The following is an 18,042-nucleotide window of genomic DNA, read 5'->3' on the forward strand; positions in this document are numbered from 1 at the left end:
CTCCATTTGAAGATTCCGTTACAGGTTTCATTCCCCAGGCGCCACATTCTGCTCACATGCGTTCAAGTGATGCAACTGTGGTATTTTGAGCTTCTTGGTCATAAATTTGTTTCCTTGTGTGCTAGAGCAGAGGTGATTTCCATTGTGTGTAGTCAGATAAAAGCATTAGTTGGTGAGCACTGAGTTACAGTGTGATTTGATTACAAGTAAGGCTTGCCAATCAGGAAATGCACTGTTTGCATTCAGCACATGCGTACATGCTACAGCAGACCAAAGGCATGTCCATACAGGAAGTTTCAAAATACCTGCAGATTTTTGCTATTAATGTGCCAAATGGTGACAACAGCACTAGAATGTCGATGTTCTAATTTCTTGTGGACCTATGGTTCAACTAATAACTACATACTTGTACTGGTGCGTTCCATTGATTAAAAAAAGAAGAAAAAAAAAAGAAAAGTGTTTGGCAGGTAATTATGATTTTTTACATAATTTAAAAGGTTGCTCTGTGCCAGAAGGGGGGGGGGGGGGGGGAAGGTGGGGGGGGGGGGGGGAGGACAACCAGACGTCTTTGGACTAAACTATTACCATATTGGCATTCTTACTGATGACTGCTAGACTTAATACATGTAAATGGCAATAATTGATGCAGCACCCAATTAGCCAACATTTTCTGGTATCATATTGATATGTACATAAAATTGATGCTTCTGAAATGATTAGAAAAGCATCCTCCCCTCCCCCAACTATTTTTTTGTATTTGTTTAGTTATTTATGCATTTATTTATTTATTTTTATTGTCATCATTATTATTATTATTTATTTATTATCATTTCTCTTTTTTTGACTACAAGGGTAGACCGACAGTTGTTGACAGCTCTTTGGAAGCCTTTACGTAGCTGGATGCGTGGCTCAGCTAGAAACTGGCGAGAGATGTAATGTGCTTTGACTAGCTGAGTGACCTTTCCTCTGGCTGTTACGCATGTCAAATGGTCCGTGAATTTTAATGTGATGTTCCGCTCAGCTGGCCTAGTTTGCAAGTATATTATGATGGGGGCATTTCCTGTACTACTGAAGGTACAATGCAGTGTGGAAGGAAAGAGAGTAAATGACCTGTTAGCCTATTTAGGCCATCATATTATCGGCAGGATGATCACTTCTCACAAATTGTGACTGTATGCACCGTCTTTCATCCTCCTTTTTTTTCGGTGGGAGATGGGTGGGAGGTGAGGGATGGTGAGCATGGGGAAGGGATGGAGGGAAGGGCAGATAAAATGAATTAGGTAGAAGAATAGGAGAAAGGAGGGGTGATGTAAATCAAGATATGCCAATAGCTATGGAAATAGTATCGTGAGACAAACCATTACAGGCAAGAAATCAGATAGTTTATCATTCACAACAAACATTTCATCACATTTTCTGTTTTTAAAGAGAAAGTCTTACAAGAACTAATTAATGACGTGATGATGTATGAAATAGGGTAATAGTAAATAAAACACAAACAAACTAACAATGTAGTATCTTTCAGGTTAATCCCATGTCCAGATTATTTTTGAAAGTTGAATAGGGTACAGCACTGATATTAAAAAGAGGCTGAAAGGACATACTTGGAACAAGAAAAGAAGGCATTCTATAACGTAAATGTGGAACAAAGAATGATGCATCACAGATAAATAGTGTTATGAATACTGTATGTAAAATAGCACACCCGCATGGAGTATATTTTTATCTTCACAACAATCCATTTATGGGTTATCAGATGAAATGTGCATGGTCTTTTAGTGATTAGTGAGCCTCGTGGTCTGCGCCATCAATTTTTGTCATTATGTTATTGGTATTTTTTGAATTTTGAAAACCCAGTGCCCTTTTGTAGTCAAGTTGACTCTGATATAGGAGACCATTGAACAAACAAATTGGTTGAAGTCCTACCGTAATAAAAATTAAACATATATAAAAATGTAACAGGATTTATTTTCTTTTCCTTGGTGTTCATGAAACATATACAGTTGTAGCTTGCAATCACAAATGGAACTGTGATGAAATGATAGCATGAGTACTTTATAACTTTCTGTTTGAAAGGGATTAATTTGTGTTGGACAATATTTGATGCTTAATTCAGCAATCTCAGAAAGGAGGGAGCAGTTTACCATGCCCCGTTTGTAAACGGAATCCGGCGTTGGTGCTAAAAGTCACGGAGGAGCTGTTGCCATGACGATGGCCATCAGTAGCCCACACTGACCAAATGAGAGATTTTGACCCGACCCCGTTCTCTTTTGCGAAAATCGGCAGAAGTTGGCAACGGACACGCCAGCCAACACTAGCCGTGCCACAGGAGTTAATGAGATGGACTGATGAGGTGAAACATCGCCCTGGCTTCCGCAGCAGTTGGGATTGATTCCGTCTCGTGTGGACTTTCCATCGAAACACTCCTCATCATCCAATCAGGAGAAAGGGCCATCAGACTCAAACGTCACACATGTAGCGGAAAGTGTGTACACATTGCAGACAGGGGCCTAGTCAAGAACTGCAAGATAAATGCCACTATCTAATCATTGTGTGTTTTAATTTCAAGTCCTTTGCTATCAATTTGGTTTCGGCATCGGCATCAAGTGTGTGGGAAGAACAGTTGTACTAAAAAGTTTAATTGTGCCTGCAGCAAATGTCAGAAGATGGAGTAGGATGTGCCTTTTGTCAAAGGAGGCGATAACAATGCCTTACAAGATATGACTAGACATAATTTATGTGCATTTCACAGTTTACGTAGCCTGTTGAGGTGACAAGTTGTATTATTTGTTTGACGTCAGGATTCAAGCCCCAGAATGAAGAGAGAAATAATGTAAAGTAGGGGAATGAAAGTTGAAATAAATGGATTTGGTGTTTTTGGTATTTGAAAAAGTATGCAGTAAATGCAGATGTGGATGTTGATTGAGAGACAGCGAAAGAGAGAGAAAGGAATAAAAACAGTTACGTGTGATTTTCTATAGTGTGTCTGTAATGAGTGTAGGGGACAATTTATTGTAGTCATTTTAAGAAAAGAAAATGAGAATAGAGCAATATTGACAAAATGAAATGAGAGATCAGTTTGGAAGGCAAATACAGAAAAGAGAATGGAGGTTGGGAGTGGACACTGGTAGAAAACAAATAAAGATCCAATTAATGTTTAGAAGAAAGTGGCAGTCAGTCTTTTGATTGATGCTCTTGCTGCCGTGTTTTTCACCACTCGAGTCCCGTTTATTGATCAGAGTGGGCAGTGCACGCACAAAGACACGCAAAAAGGGCAAGAATAGAATAGCCGTGCAACGTGATGATGACTTTACCCGCTAATGAGTGCCGCATTAACAATTTAACAAATGAATGAATGAACGGCTCATGCGTGGGAACGAATGTACTGACCCAATGACATTTCACGCACGCATCAAGCTCCTTGCATTGAGCGACGACGAGGCCTCAATTTTCATTTTTGCTGTGGGTGGAATGGAATTGTTCCTACTGGTTGTGTCCCTTTGCATGCAAGGTTTTCTGCTCATGATTAGAATAACAGGGCCTCAATTTATCCGATGCTATTTCAAGCATATTTTCCTTACTTTTCCATAACTCATCCTCATGAAGTAATTAAAAATTTGGTCAACTTTGGTTGTAACTTAGTCTGTTAATTGCAAGCAAGTGGAAGCAGGAGATATTAATAGCATGTGATTTCTGGAGATTTTAACATTTCTGTAATGTTGTTTTGCTGAGAATAGAAATTAGAATAAATAGCATGTTAGCAAGCACATTTCAAGTATTCATTTAGTTGTTGTTACTGGTTGTGTGTTGTACCAAGGAGTTACCAGTGAACTGGTAACTTGGTTGTACACTGCAGATGGCAGTATGTTGTAGTTGGGTGTTATCTTGCACAGAGAGTGTGAAGATGATGATACGTTGCTCATGAATGATTATAATTTGTTGTAGAAAGTGATATGGTGTGGACATCGATGTGTCATCTGTGGAGATATGTCCCAGATGATGATTTTGGTGATTTGTTACATTGTAGCCACTGTTGGATTCAGGGAATGATGGAATCAGGTGAGGAACTTGGGGTGCTTGAAATGTGAATTTTTCTGAATTGATTGGTATTCCCATTAATGCCCTGTGGATGAGGGATCGTGTTTGCTTGCAATTATGACATATTTCCAGCGTCCCTCTTTAAAGAGAAGGTCTTACATTTTAGTTGAAACTTCAGCTGTGCAGCTTCATTTACACAGTAGGAACAATGTGGTATGGTGGGTAATACCATAGGCTCATAAACAGGAGACCCTGAGTTCAAGTCCAGTTTTGCTCCAGAATGTGTTTTCCAAATAAACTGTATCACAATTGAATATTTGAGAATTGGATATGCATGTACATCCACGATAGAGGTTACTATTTGCAGAAGAATGTGTGTAGGTACATTCAGTTCTAAGGTTATGTTTTTTAGGTGATTCATTGCATTCTTTGCATGTTTTTCCTTCATATTTCCAGACCCATTCATGGCCCAGGTCCCCATGGAGATGCCGGGCATCATGGGAAGCATTCCCAGGCAGAGCGTAAGCTTTCCAGCAAGTCAAAAGGAAGTATCTCCACTGCTGCTGCAAGAAGGGAAGAGCAACAGGTAGGCAACTTGCGGGGGTTACAGAATGATCAAAGAAATTGTCAGAAGCACTTGGGAATTTTACCAAAGATCCTCCAAGTCGACCATATTGGAAGTACTGGTAACTGTCTTTAATTTGAAGATTAATCAGGAGAATAAGGAGAACTTAGGAGAATCTCCCAAAATTTATCTTGACTGCTGTTATGAAAGTACTCTGTGAACAAGAAAAAAATTAGAGATCTAACCCCCCCCCCCCCCCCCCACACACACAATTATGCTAATTTACAAGTTGACCAGTGTCCTTGTTTCATCAGCATTAAGGCATATGGTTGTTGTTACCCACTTTTGTTCCTTACAACCATGAACTTGGAAAGAGTATATTGTGATAATGTCAAACTTGTCCTAATAGTTTGTTCAACTCATCCTGTTCAACAAGCACTGGACTAATTCAGTCATCACTGTTGTATAAGTACTGTACACTGCATCACAACATCCACAAGTGCATCTCTAGTGTGGTAGAGATTTTAAGGACAGTGTGAAAACGTCCTACTCTGCCAGTGGTCCGCTGGGCCGCTCCACGTAATTTTCGGTTGAGCCGTACATTAAATCCAGTGGGGTCCTGAGACCAAAGTGAATGAATGAATTTAGGCAGGGGCCCCCTCACATATTCATGCCCACTCATAATCAGGCTTGCAGGCTAGCGTTTGATGGAAATCCCACACTGACGCCTTCAAAGCATCACATTGGATTGCAAGGTCAGAACAGTCGTTAAGCTGCATTAGCTTTTCATAAATTCCACCCCAAAGGATTTTGGTAATTTTAAGCAACCCAACCTGATCCCCCTCCCTCGCCCCCCCCCCCCCCCCCCCCATTCATCAGCTTTTGATACCAGCAATAGATGAGAAAGAAGTGAAGATGGATAGAAAGAAACCTCTGCAGAGATGTGTGTGTGATTAACGCAGGACTGTAGCTCTCATTAATTTCCTCATCAGGAGATAACAGTAATATATATATATATATATACACATGTATATCTTCCTGCAGTGCCTTCAACTATTTGCCTATGTCCCTGGTCATCATATTTTCTTCTTCCTACTGTAGCAAACAAAGCTTGACGTAGCCTTAAATGCTTACATGTAGTTGCAATATGGTGCATTGACATCTCCTATTCTGGTGTTGCCATGGTGAAGTATGTGTAAAAGATCTCACAATTTTTGTCTGTTTCTCTACACATACACGCCATGGCATGTGCACACATATAGCAAGCTTCAAGCAAGTGATAATTTTTCTGCTTTATGACATCCACCAGATCAATCCAAATAGTACATGCCAACCAATGTGATGAAAATGAAGTTTTCATCAAAAAAGGTTTCTCCCTCGATATATTACATATTACGTAGAGTATCAGATGAAGGGTTGATGCATTGTCCATGTGCTTTCCATTCGCGAGAAGCACCATAGTGCTGATTATTTGAGTATGTCCCCAACATATCATGATTTGAATGATGCGAGAGTTCGTAAATGGTCAGCATGAGAAGGAAAAAAAAAAAGAGATGTAGGAATTCACTGAGTAATGTTGGAGGAAGTTGTGAATGGTTTGTGAGACTTCATGGACTGATGATGAAAAAAAAAGATGTCTTCAGTCATTTTCAAGGAGAAAAATGGATGCTGGGCAATGGGACCCTGTGAGAACTATGACCTCATGTACCTGCCTAGCCGGTCAGCGCGGAATACATTGGAATGTGGTTGCCACAATAAAGGAGTTCGCTGGGCCCTTCGTCAAAGACGTGTACCGAAGCGTGAACCTGCACCACTTCTTTTGTTCTTTGTCCTCCCATTCTCATTCACCACCCTCACTCACTCTCTCCCCCCCCCCCCCCCCTTTCCTCTTTTCCCTCCCTCCCTGGCCCTTCTTCTTCCAACATGAGTGCGTGTGCAGCGTTGAAAGGGGGGCTTTTGTCGTCGGGAGGGGTGCAGTGCGCTCCCACTTAACAGCCAGAGTGGAATATAATAGAACTTGTCAACGCGTCGTACATGTGGTCTCCCACAGTGCCGGATTTCAACAATACACCATAAAGTTTGCGATTCCTTTTTGTCGTCTCATTTGGCACCAGTTTTTGTTTTTTCCCCCCTTAGAAGAAGAAGTGCTGGATGACAGCGGGTGGAAGGTACTCTACGGAAAAGATGTCGTAATTTGGAGGTAATCGCTGATCTGTAACTTTTCTCGCTGCCCTTTGTAGTTGTCTGCCCGTGCACGATGCAGTGAGTGAGTGGTATCCCCCGAAACCTGTTTTTGTTCGTGGTCTCTTATTTGACGGGGGAGGTTAGAGACCATTTGTGGTTTCTAGGTCAGGCTGAAGAGTTTGTGAGTGTTCGTAATACACCGGCGTATCGGCACGTTGGGCTGCAGCACAAGAAGATGAAAGAAGAGCTGTGATGTTGTGTATACAAACAGTGAGATGATACTAAGTGACATGTCAATCTATCTTGCTTTAGTGTATTATGCCAACGAGAAAAGTTATCAAGTTTATTGCAAATTTGGTATAGGAATACAGTATTTCAGTTCTTCCACTTGTTGATTTAAGGGAAGATTTTTTTTTTTTGTCGAATCTAATGGAATATCAAAATTGCCTGTGATTTTGTTTGAGGATGTGGATGTAGAATGGCAGTCTTTTGTACATAAGTACACTGTAAACATAAACTACATCAGCTGGATCTACAAGTAGTCTTAGGTCCAGTTCATCTGAAACAGTTTTCATCATTACATCAAATAGGATGTACAATTTATGTCAGCATTTCATTTGCCGAATTGATAACTTACTCTTCCTTTCAGAATCACATGCTCCATATTCAATTGGAATAATTTATTTGTCTCTCAAAGTCTTGGCGTAATATCAGTAAGGAAGCATCATATTTTTTTTAACACATTCCTATGACTGTTTTAAGAAAAGCATGTCCTCAAGATGATATGTTTACAATCATCCAACCCAGCAGTTAGATATAATGTAGAATGTGTGGTAATCAAGAGAATCCCTGTATCATATCATCTCTTTTCATACTTTAACCCGTTGAGGATTAGCTGATTCTGCTATATCACGCATTTCCCATAGGAACCTGTGCGATTATACTCGGAACTAGTCTTTAGTGGGTAAAACTATGTGAAAAGCTTCTTGGTGTCCTCACCTTGATATGATGAGAACTGTGACGTTGATATATTTTTTTCCCCCTCTGGCCGCGCTGATATCTGTACCAACATCACTTTTATCAAATCAAAAAGGCAGTATTTCATTAGGTATCCTGTAGAGGTATTGTGTGGTATCCTAAACCTGCTTTATCAATACATACTGTATACAAATGGCATTGAAGTTGACTAGGGAGTCCTTTATACAGAACCCTTATTGGATATGATATGTGGCAGAGTGTTTTTGAACCTTGAAATGCAATTTGCCTAAATAGGCAGCTTGTGGAGGCAATCAGAAGCCATTTCTTTTCTCTTCAGCCCGTGGTGTCAGTCCACACGTGGTGCAAAAAAGACCCATCTCACACCTAGCGATTCAGCCTTCGTCGCTCATTACGCCGTAATGGGGGACGATTGCGAGCTGAATTAGGAGGAAATTACAACATCGGCGAGATAATTCCCTGGTTCATATTTATCTGCAGGTCGACTTAAATGGTCAAACTGATATTTGATTGAGAGTGTGCATGCTGGTGAGGTGGTATGCAAATGCTGACCTAGTTTACAAAAGTTATAGCGGATTACTGGGAGTGGCTTTCGAAAGGACAATTATTTGGATTGCGATAATCCATTCTGTTCCTGCTCAGTCCAGTGTTGCAATACATTCATAGCTGTACATGAGGAATCATATCCCCTTTCAGACTTGTTGGAGTGTGTGCAGCCTGGAATATGGCGTGAGATATACAGAATCTTATTTTTGAGCCCAGGGAAAGCATTTATAAAAAAGCACCATGCCAAATCTCAGGCAGAAACACATTGCAAATCAGAGCAGTGTCTGTTGTAAGAGTGCATCGCTTAATTTAAAACTTTAATTTAGTGTATAATTTTTATTTTGAGCCTGATAAGAATCTACCTGCTGAATAGATTTCAGATGTGGACAGAGCAGTAAGATTTATTCAGCGTGATGCCATGTAAAGTTGAAAGCCAGGAGCAGAGTAATCTGCAATTTGAGTGATTGAATTGTGCCAAGTGCATTTCAGATTGGATCTAATTGGTTTACGCATTTGTGTGACTTTCATTAACACGACTGTACAATGCAAATGCATGAAGACTTCTTTTGATTCATAATACCCTGATTATCACCTATGTGGCCAAAAGAATGTCTAAATGTTTGGCAATGCCATATGAAATATGGTATATTAATTTTTCTTCAGAATACTTGGATATGTCTATACAAAACATGACAAAACCTTCCATACCAAGACTCTGTCAATGACATCGTCTGTCAATCACTCGTAAAATATTAATTTGATTAACATAAGACGTTAGAATGCACCTTTCCGTAGACTGAGCATATCTTGCATGTCCCCCCCCCCCCCCAATCAGTAAAATGGAAACATGCAAGTTGTGCTCAGTCTTGGGAAAAGTACTTCCCAATGTATTTTGTTAATCATATTAGTACTTGAGTAATGATTGATAGATGATGTCATTGACAGGCATGGATTTTTTTTTTTTTGTGAGTATATCCAATGGTAAAAGGAAAATTAAAAAAAAATGTATGAAATGTATGGAACATATTTTGGTATTTATTTTTTTGGCCACACATGTTATGATCAGGGTATAAATCGACACAGGTCAACATGCATTTGCATTGCATAGTTCCCTCAAAGAAATGAAAGGAAAAAAAATCACACACACAAAATGGAAGATTGTGTATATATGGTGCCCCATGCCTACCATTGTGTATGGTTTACTTAACTTTGAAACCATTTGTACAAGATACAGCTGATGCAACTCTCCATGGCCTTCACTTCTTTGGTCCTGAATTTTCAGTTCTGTTCTCACATCGTATTCCTCTAATGTGGAGACGGTGAACTTGTCCCATGCATTATTCCATGCCATCAGTACTGAGAACAAAACTCAGGCCTGCACATACCAGCATGGTGAATGTTACGTGGGTATCGGTGAGTTCGCTGGGTGTTGAGTTCCTAGGATTTTGTTGAAAGATGATAGTACCACCTAGATAAGTACCACTTGCTGATGACTTCCTTTCTTGCATGCGATGACCCTTTTCTGGAGTTATCAAGCAAAAACAAAGCAAAGCTATTAATATCTTAAAGAATTTTAATAAATTGAAAAAATATGTAAAAATGATATCTAAAGAAATCTACAAGAAAGAAGGAGAAAAGAAAAGAAACTCTTGCATGAACGAAACATGAGGCTAAATATCACGAGGAAAATTAATAATTAAGAGAATTGGAAATGTGGCCTTGTGCCAAAAGAGCAGCAGTAAACTGAGCTTGTCAAATGCAGGACAGTTCTAGATCATGTGCATTTATATAGCACTACCACATGTTACAACCTGACTACCTGTCATTTTAGCCCCTTCTTTGTGTGGTCAAAGAATAACTTTACATTTTGATGGTATTCCTGGATGGTATTTTTTTTTCTGGCATGACATTTCATCTCCATTTGCTTGAACACTTAGGGTTCTTCAACATTTGTTTCTCGTAAAAACAGACTTTTAGTATGAAAAGTCCATGATGGTGTTCAGTCCCACACTATTAAAGTAATGTGTTGTTGATACAAAAAGAAAGAAAGAAGGCAGCTAGACAGACATATACACACATATTTGGTTTACACAATATACTCAAAAACTGGTTTACTAAATATGAATACACTTTATGTCTACTTCAACTTTTAAACATCTAGAACCTTTCAGTATTTTGTTGACTTCCTGAATGAATTCCTGCTCTTTTCACAGACCATTTGTCTCGAGGACACATCACCAACACAATATTTGGTGTACATGCAATATGACTGGCATAGCCCTTCCAGAAAAAAAAAAGAAAAAAAGTTTTCCAATGGCAAAGCACTTCACAGTGTTTGTATCCATTATTCATCACACAATTACTTTGTGTCATAAGTTTTTTCACTCTGTTATGGGATTTTGTGCACATACTCACTATATATAAATGTGTGTATGTACATATTTTGTAGCTGTGTCTTTTGTGCGAAACTATCAGTGACATTACAATTTTCCATAGTATACCAAATTTTTGACACAAATCTCATGATAACTCCCATTCTACCCGTCAATTACAAAAGTACAACCTTTCTGCTGATGTAAGAGCGTGAATTGTGAGTCCCTTGTCGGGTGATGTAGCGTGGGATCATTCTGGACGCCCCTGTCTTGGGCAGAAGTCCTCAACTCTGATTCTCCCTGGCCATCAGATAGATGGCTATGTTGTAACCTTATCGGGAGTGCTCTTATATATATTCGCTGTCATTCTACGCTGGATATACAGATTGTGTATATCTACTACCAATAAATATACACACGTTATGAACTGAATATCGAACTGTGTACTTCGTATTTCTTCGCGTCTGAATGTACAGTAAGAGTTGTGATTGTACCACGCTACATCACCCGACAAGGGACTCACAATTCACGCTCTTACACTGATATTTCTACTAATATAGATTAAATACAGCCATATACGGGGCTGGATGACTCTTTTTTTTCCCCATTGGTTTGTTTTCTTTGGTCTACACTTTGCTCATCACAAGCCCTATATCTAGATCAGGTTCAAAAGTAAAACACTGGAAAATCTATGTAATCACCAGTTTGATAAGTACCGCCCCCATCCCTCTTCTGCCGTTCTGCTGTAGAGCGCAGAATTTTGCTAATAAAGTTTGCATTCTCGCGATTCCACGGCAACCATTCGTTAATTGATCCACTCAAGCCCCAGTTTCATTATGTGTATCCTTCCAATTGTGCGCAGGAAAGGTCTGCCAATAGACCGAAAGCAGCAGTCAAGGCCGTGCGATGTGTTATGGCAGCTTTTTGCCCAGTGGGGCATGAAAGATGAAGAGGTTTAGGAGCAAGGTATAATTTGCAGGAGGAATGGCTTTTATATATATGTGTACATTAATTTCATTTTTCTTCTCCGTGATAGGGTAATCTTGCCAATGGAGCGAGATGCCACTACATCATCAAAAATGAGATGCCTTCAACTTTTTTTTTCTTCACCCTTTTCTATCTTTGTTGTATCATAACTGCTCCAGCCTTATAATTAATTCTTGAAACTTGTTGATATCGCAGCCATAATTGATCCATTATTTTATTCCCCGATAGTGCCACATCATTTCCTTGGGTATTTAGAAGATGACATTTGCCCAGGGTCTAATTTGGCATGGTGTCATAAACCACATCTTATCAAAGCTGTGCAGCATCAACTACATGTATAGTGTATATTCCTTTATTTTTCTCTCTCTTTCTGTCTCTCTCACTTTCAGTGTAGTCACTGTAAAGTGAGGAATGTTCACATGCATTTTAGTTGCGCAGATTTACGTGAGAACCAAGATTTCCAAATTAAAATACATTATGTGAAAGTTCTTGTCTACGTTAGGGTCCTATGTATGATGAATGCCAGTGACAGTTCAAAATTTCATACCACAAAAAAGGCCATCGGCTCCAATTCAGGAAAATTCATGCCGTGAAAAATATCTTGCTTTGCGGTATTTGATATTTACAGAAGTTGCAGATTTTTGTAATGGCTACTGCATTTCAGGGGCACGATCATCACACATGTGCTTACGTGTCTAGCTGAATTAAATTAGAACGTGACAGTAATGGATCACTTATATTATCCCTGTGATTGTTTATGGACTCGGTGTGGTGACTTGTATAGCAAAGGATATATTGGCACAGACAGACAAATGAATAAAGACAGACATAGTGTATTTTGTCTCTAGTATTTGATACATTCAGGAAATTTCTGTGATTCAAGCATGGGTAATGGCATGAAAGCCCACTTTATGATTCAGACATTCCTTGTAGAAAAGGCAGTGGGGGAAAGGGTGCAGTTTTGTTCTATGTTTCAGGTTTTTTTTCTATTGTGCAGAACTATGTGCATGCAACTCATGTGCAGTATTTCACTCAGAGAATCTCGAGCCAGTCTTTGAGGGCAGAATGTTCAAAACTGACTCAGCATAGACTGGACATGAAGGAATATTGTAACTTAATATCTACTCGTGATAGGACCTCATATGGAATTGGGGTATAGACAGGTGTCAGAGGTTTAGAATTTCATAATATAAAGATAGGTGCCATTAACTTACGATAACATCAATTCTTGAATCATGTCTCTCCCCTAGCCCACCCCCTAAAAAAAAAGCACCAAACACACACACAGAACAACAACAACAAAACCAGAAAGTCTGTTATTAATTCTGTGAGCATCACACCTAAGAGTTGATGCAGTATCTGTGGTTGTTGGACTTAATTGCTCAGCTATATGTTGTATGTATGTGCTTCTGAATGTAAAAGTATTACATGTAGATGTCTCTATACTTGTAGTTTCCTCAATCAACAATCTTTTACCTTCCTCCTCATTTGACTTTCCTACCTTCCACCTCTCACTTCCTCTGTTATCACTCTATCTTTCTATCCTCTCTCTCTCCCTCTCTCTCCATGCCGAGATGCACAAATGAATTGGCCGTGACCCGCTTACAGACTGCATGAGAATAGCAGTGAAATATTGACACCAGTCCGGTTATCAATAACCCGCCCATCACTCCCAACCATCATCGATTGTGGGTGGGGAGGGGAAAAAAATTATTCAATAATTCATCAGCTGCCAAAGTGTCTCCATCCTCTGACGTGTATCATCCATCCAGCATCCCTTTTATGAGCACCCCTGACAGTGACTCCTCTCTACTTTTTTTTTCCCCTTTAACCCATCAACTTCCAGAATTTTGTTTGTTTGTTTGTTCGTTGTTAACCTGTTAAGGAAAGACTGATTATGCTATAACACGCATTTCCCATAGATACCTGCCTGAGTATTCTCGGGACTCATCTTCAGTGGGTTAAAGTTTCGTGAGGTAGGGTGAAAAAATGTCTCATTTGAGCCTTCCCTTGTTCATATTTACAGCCAAGCCTGCCTTAGCGGCCACCAGTCTATAGTGGCCACTCTTTTCATCTACCGTGGGTGGCCGCTATAGACAGGTTTGATGCTATTTGCTTGTTTCAGTATCAGAATTTAAGAAAACCCTCTAAATAGCTAAATTTTTAATTGAGTCTGAAAATATGTAATGCATCACAAAAGATTAAAGTTTTTGTTACTTTCTGAAACAGGTTTTTTTTTGGGGGGGGGTGGGAGAAATTTCTTTCTGAATTTGTGCAGAAGTGATGGATTAAACCAATTCCAACTAATATGTTATCAGTTTAAGCTTTAGTTCCATGATGCACATTTCATGATGCCAAAATGATGATTTTTCACCTTTAATTGGTTTAAAAAAAAGAACAAAGCAAAGCAAGTTTGTGTCAGGAAATTATTCAGGCTTCACAACAAGGGATCGTGCTTCCATTTTAATGCATTGGGCCACAGGGCAATGAATTCATGTGATATCAACTTCATCCTAAAATAGGTTGAATATGACTCTTGAATGGTGCTATTTTAAGCTTTTTCACAGTGTGACTGAATTCATTAGACAGTATACCTGTATAAAATCGATCAAAATCTGTTGGATGCCCGAAACCATAACCAACAGGTACGTCGTAATTTCATCATCAGTTGTTACCACATTTACATCCATTTGCTTATTTTACGGTACTTGCGAATAAACACACCAATACGCAGTGGACCTTTGGTACACATTCACAGGCATGCATACACACACACACACACACACACACACACACACACACACACACACACACACACACAAATGCAGATGGACATTCATAATGTCCTTCAAAACGTACCTATCATAGCTTTTTAATTCTTCAGCTGTTTTTTTCTGATATCTAAAATACTGTTCAAGTAACCACATTCAAAAAGTTCATGTATAAAATCATATCTGATTTTATGACAATTTTGTGTCAATGAAAACAATCTAATACTTTTGTGAAAAGTGCCAACAAAAACTAAATGTTTCCTTTTTCATTAAATAGGAATGTTTGTTCTTACGCAAACCATCACAATGTACCCTGTTAATGCAAAGTCATGTAAAAACAATCTATGCCAGTTATTTACTAAACAAAGTCTATAGGGGGTACTACATACAAGGAACTATGTTTCAGTCAGAGAACCAAGATAAGTATTTTAAATACTGTAGAAACAGAAATGTTCATGTGCATTTTAATGTCGTGAATTTTTGGGAAATTAGAATACCCATGCGAAAGTTCTTTAATGTCTACATTATATGCATTGAGTGCAAGTGGCGATTCACAAAAATTTCATACTGTGAAAATATCTTGCTTTAGAGTGACTTGTAAAGGGTGTGTTAGATCAAGGAGGTACACGTGTATATGTACGTCCATAGTTATATGATATATTATAGTAACAAGCAGACAGCCAGCTGTTGCTTATAATACATATCATTTTTGTTTCATTTCTGTATCCCAGTTTTTGATGATGATTTGTGTGGGTTTACTTGTTATAGCATTATTAAATATCACATAAAAAGCTAGCCATGAGAATAGCACACAGATGTTTCATCCGTTTCACTGGATATCTGAATAGACCTTAATTATCATTTTTTTCAAAAAATGAAAAAAAAAAGAATAAGAAGAGAATAATGCATTACGGGCTGGTATGCTATAGTGATGGGAGGGGTTGCATGGGGTGTCATTGTTACAGATGCTCATTTTCCTACCTTTTGTGTGATTTATTTGTTTGTTGGAAGTGTTAAAATGAAGTTTGTAGTATATTCAGCTGACCCTGAGATAATCACAGCATTTGGGAAAAGGACGTCATGGTAACTGGATGAAAATACAAAGAAAAATAAAGAGCAAACTTTCTACATGTAATGAGAAGAGATAGAGAGAGAGAGAGAGAGGGTGAGTGTGTGTGTGTGTGAGGGGGGGGGGGTGGGAAGAAAAAAGGAGACAGGTTCAAGTTTCACACTTATCCCCTGTAATAAGTGTCAACATCACCACGGATTCTCCCAGGAATCGCACCTCTCAACCGGTTTTATCCTGCAAAGAGAATTTATGCCGGAGACCACATGTTTCCCTGGCTGTGTTGCAATGCTCGCTCGGGTGTCGGTGAGAGCTTTTCGGAGGGGCGTCATCTTGCAAGGGAATGCGACCAGAATCAACCCACGTCACGCGGGGTATCCCTCCAACGGCATTCAATGCCAATTTTCTGCCTGACAGAAGCTATTGTTTAGGTATTATGTCCATGGAAGCAACATGTGCGCTAGTTTCATTAGATATTGAATTTTTTTTTTCTTCGATCGTTCGCCATTGAGGGCTAACAATGGACAGTGTATTTCGTAATAAATTGCATGTCATATATGAGTGTGTGTGTGTGTATGTGTGTAGGGGATACTGTACACATGTGCATGTATAATCTGTAAGTGTGTCAGTGTGTCTGTGTGTGTGTGTGTGTGAAAATTTGGAGTATCAGAATTTGTGGAAGATGGGAGGGAGAGTTAATATGCTTGGTGGATATAGAGAGTGCTCAGGGCGCTCCAGCTCCAATTGGCAGCGGTGTGTCAATGCCTTGGTGGTGGTACAATGCTCCATTGGGGGGGAGGGAGGGAGGGCACGATCGTCGCCGCTTCCATCTGGCTGGTATCCAAGCAGCACACCATAGAAGTCATCATTCCTCCACGCACTGCTAATAGGGATGAGCTTTGCCCCGCTCCCTCGTGTGATGGGACTATACACACTGGCACATGCACTCCTGCCTTGCGTACACACTAATAGCCAGGGGCAGGTGGTTCTCTCGTTTGGGCACAAGAGTTACCATGGCTGTGCTCACGAGATGGAAACTCTGGCTGACCGACATCAGCCGGGTAGATAGGCACCAGTGCTTGCTGTGAGGACGTACTAGTATCCTATGGTGAGATATCACTTCTTTTTTTTCCCCTTCTCTCTCTCCCTCTTCAGTGGCATATTATTGTGGTGGTGGTGTGGTTGGTGATTGCGCGTTAATTGTGTGCTTTATAGTTTGGCGCTCGTTAGCCGTTTAGGGAAGTGACAGCTCTAAATGGGCTGCTCTCAGAACGGGTACAAATCTGTTTACACTGGCCTTGTCACGTATTGTGCCGTTGTGGGAGGAATACAAATGCTTCTAGTAGTTGAGGTAATACTAAGAGGCCCCCGTGTGGTAGAAAGTAGATAGGGAACAAGGGAGAGAGTACCAATGGGAAGTCAATGGGAGTTGGAAGAGAATTGGGGGGGGGGGGGGGGACAGTAGAGTGTCCTGTGGCTTAGTGCACATTTGCATATAACTGGCAGGCAAACACCAACGATAGGCAAACAGGAGGTGAGATGGTTGTAGGGGCATTTCTCCCTCTGTCTTGACCCCCCTCCATCCCCCCCCTACACCATTCAGATTAAATTGATTTAATGGCGTGTGTGGCTGAAGTCGACAATAAATCGGTGGTGTTGGCTCAAAGGGCATCCTTCGGCACCGATAATGGAGAGAATAGAGGCCCAAGGAGATGACAACACCCAATAGTCCCATTCACAGGCTTGGGCGCGAGGAGCATTCCTGCTATTGTAGACATCAAAGATCCGCACATCCGTGATCTCATCCCATTGATGCATGTGAGTGGAACATGTTCTCCGTCAGCGGATTGTGCAGGTAACATCGTAATACGGTGCCACGGCAGTTAATATGCTATATGTCATGTTAGTCTCACTCCCTACTAAAGTCAGACAATTATTGTCCCCGAACCCACTCAGGATTATTAGGTTTTCAGACTGGTGGCCAAAAGCTACTACAAACCCCACTGTTTAAAACTACCGTGTAAAACTGAAGGCAAGACTGCTGTGTGCGATGGATGAAGCATTTGAAGAACAGATTGTGGCTGTACTTTTAAGTGTTCAAGTACAACTTAGAGCCTAGTCAAATGAAGCAAATTCTCTGCTCATAATAGATGAGTAAGCTTGCCTTCCTCATTGTAGAACTGACTTCTTTATCTTGTCACTCAGTGTGTAACACAATTTGATTACTTTGTGAGATGCCATATAGTTTTTTACTTCCTCTTGAGAATGTAAGAAGACTTGTATGCCACTCGCACAATACATGTCACTTTGCTAATCCTTTCTTTGTAGCAATGTTGAAAAAATGATAGCAAGACTTTGATATACAATGTATATTTCACTCACTAGCAATCCAAATTCAAGCAACCAGCAAAATATTCTTTCAGCATTTTCTATTGTTAATACCACTGTAATTCCAAACTTTTCTACAGATAAAGAATGACACATTAGATACACTGTACCTGTGAACTTGTGGCACCA

The 18,042-nt window shown here is 39.9% G+C and overlaps 2 protein-coding genes across 4 annotated transcripts in view; one reads left to right on the plus strand and one right to left on the minus strand.

Moving 5' to 3' along the window:
* Positions 1-18,042, minus strand: part of LOC139718390 (SCO-spondin-like) — a 362,530-nt gene that overhangs the window by 188,062 nt on the left and 156,426 nt on the right. The gene's annotated exons all lie outside the window — the stretch shown is intronic.
* Positions 1-18,042, plus strand: part of LOC139718371 (uncharacterized) — a 129,081-nt gene that overhangs the window by 70,856 nt on the left and 40,183 nt on the right. The window contains exon 2 of the mRNA XM_071629842.1: positions 4,495-4,624. Within this exon, the coding sequence (XP_071485943.1) occupies positions 4,495-4,624 (130 nt within the window). The remainder of the gene's footprint in view (positions 1-4,494; positions 4,625-18,042) is intronic.

The sequence above is a fragment of the Diadema antillarum genome, unplaced genomic scaffold, assembly GCF_040938485.1.
Source record: "Diadema antillarum isolate AM-2024a unplaced genomic scaffold, OU_Dant_1.0 scf00000093, whole genome shotgun sequence".
Taxonomy (NCBI): domain Eukaryota; kingdom Metazoa; phylum Echinodermata; class Echinoidea; order Diadematoida; family Diadematidae; genus Diadema; species Diadema antillarum.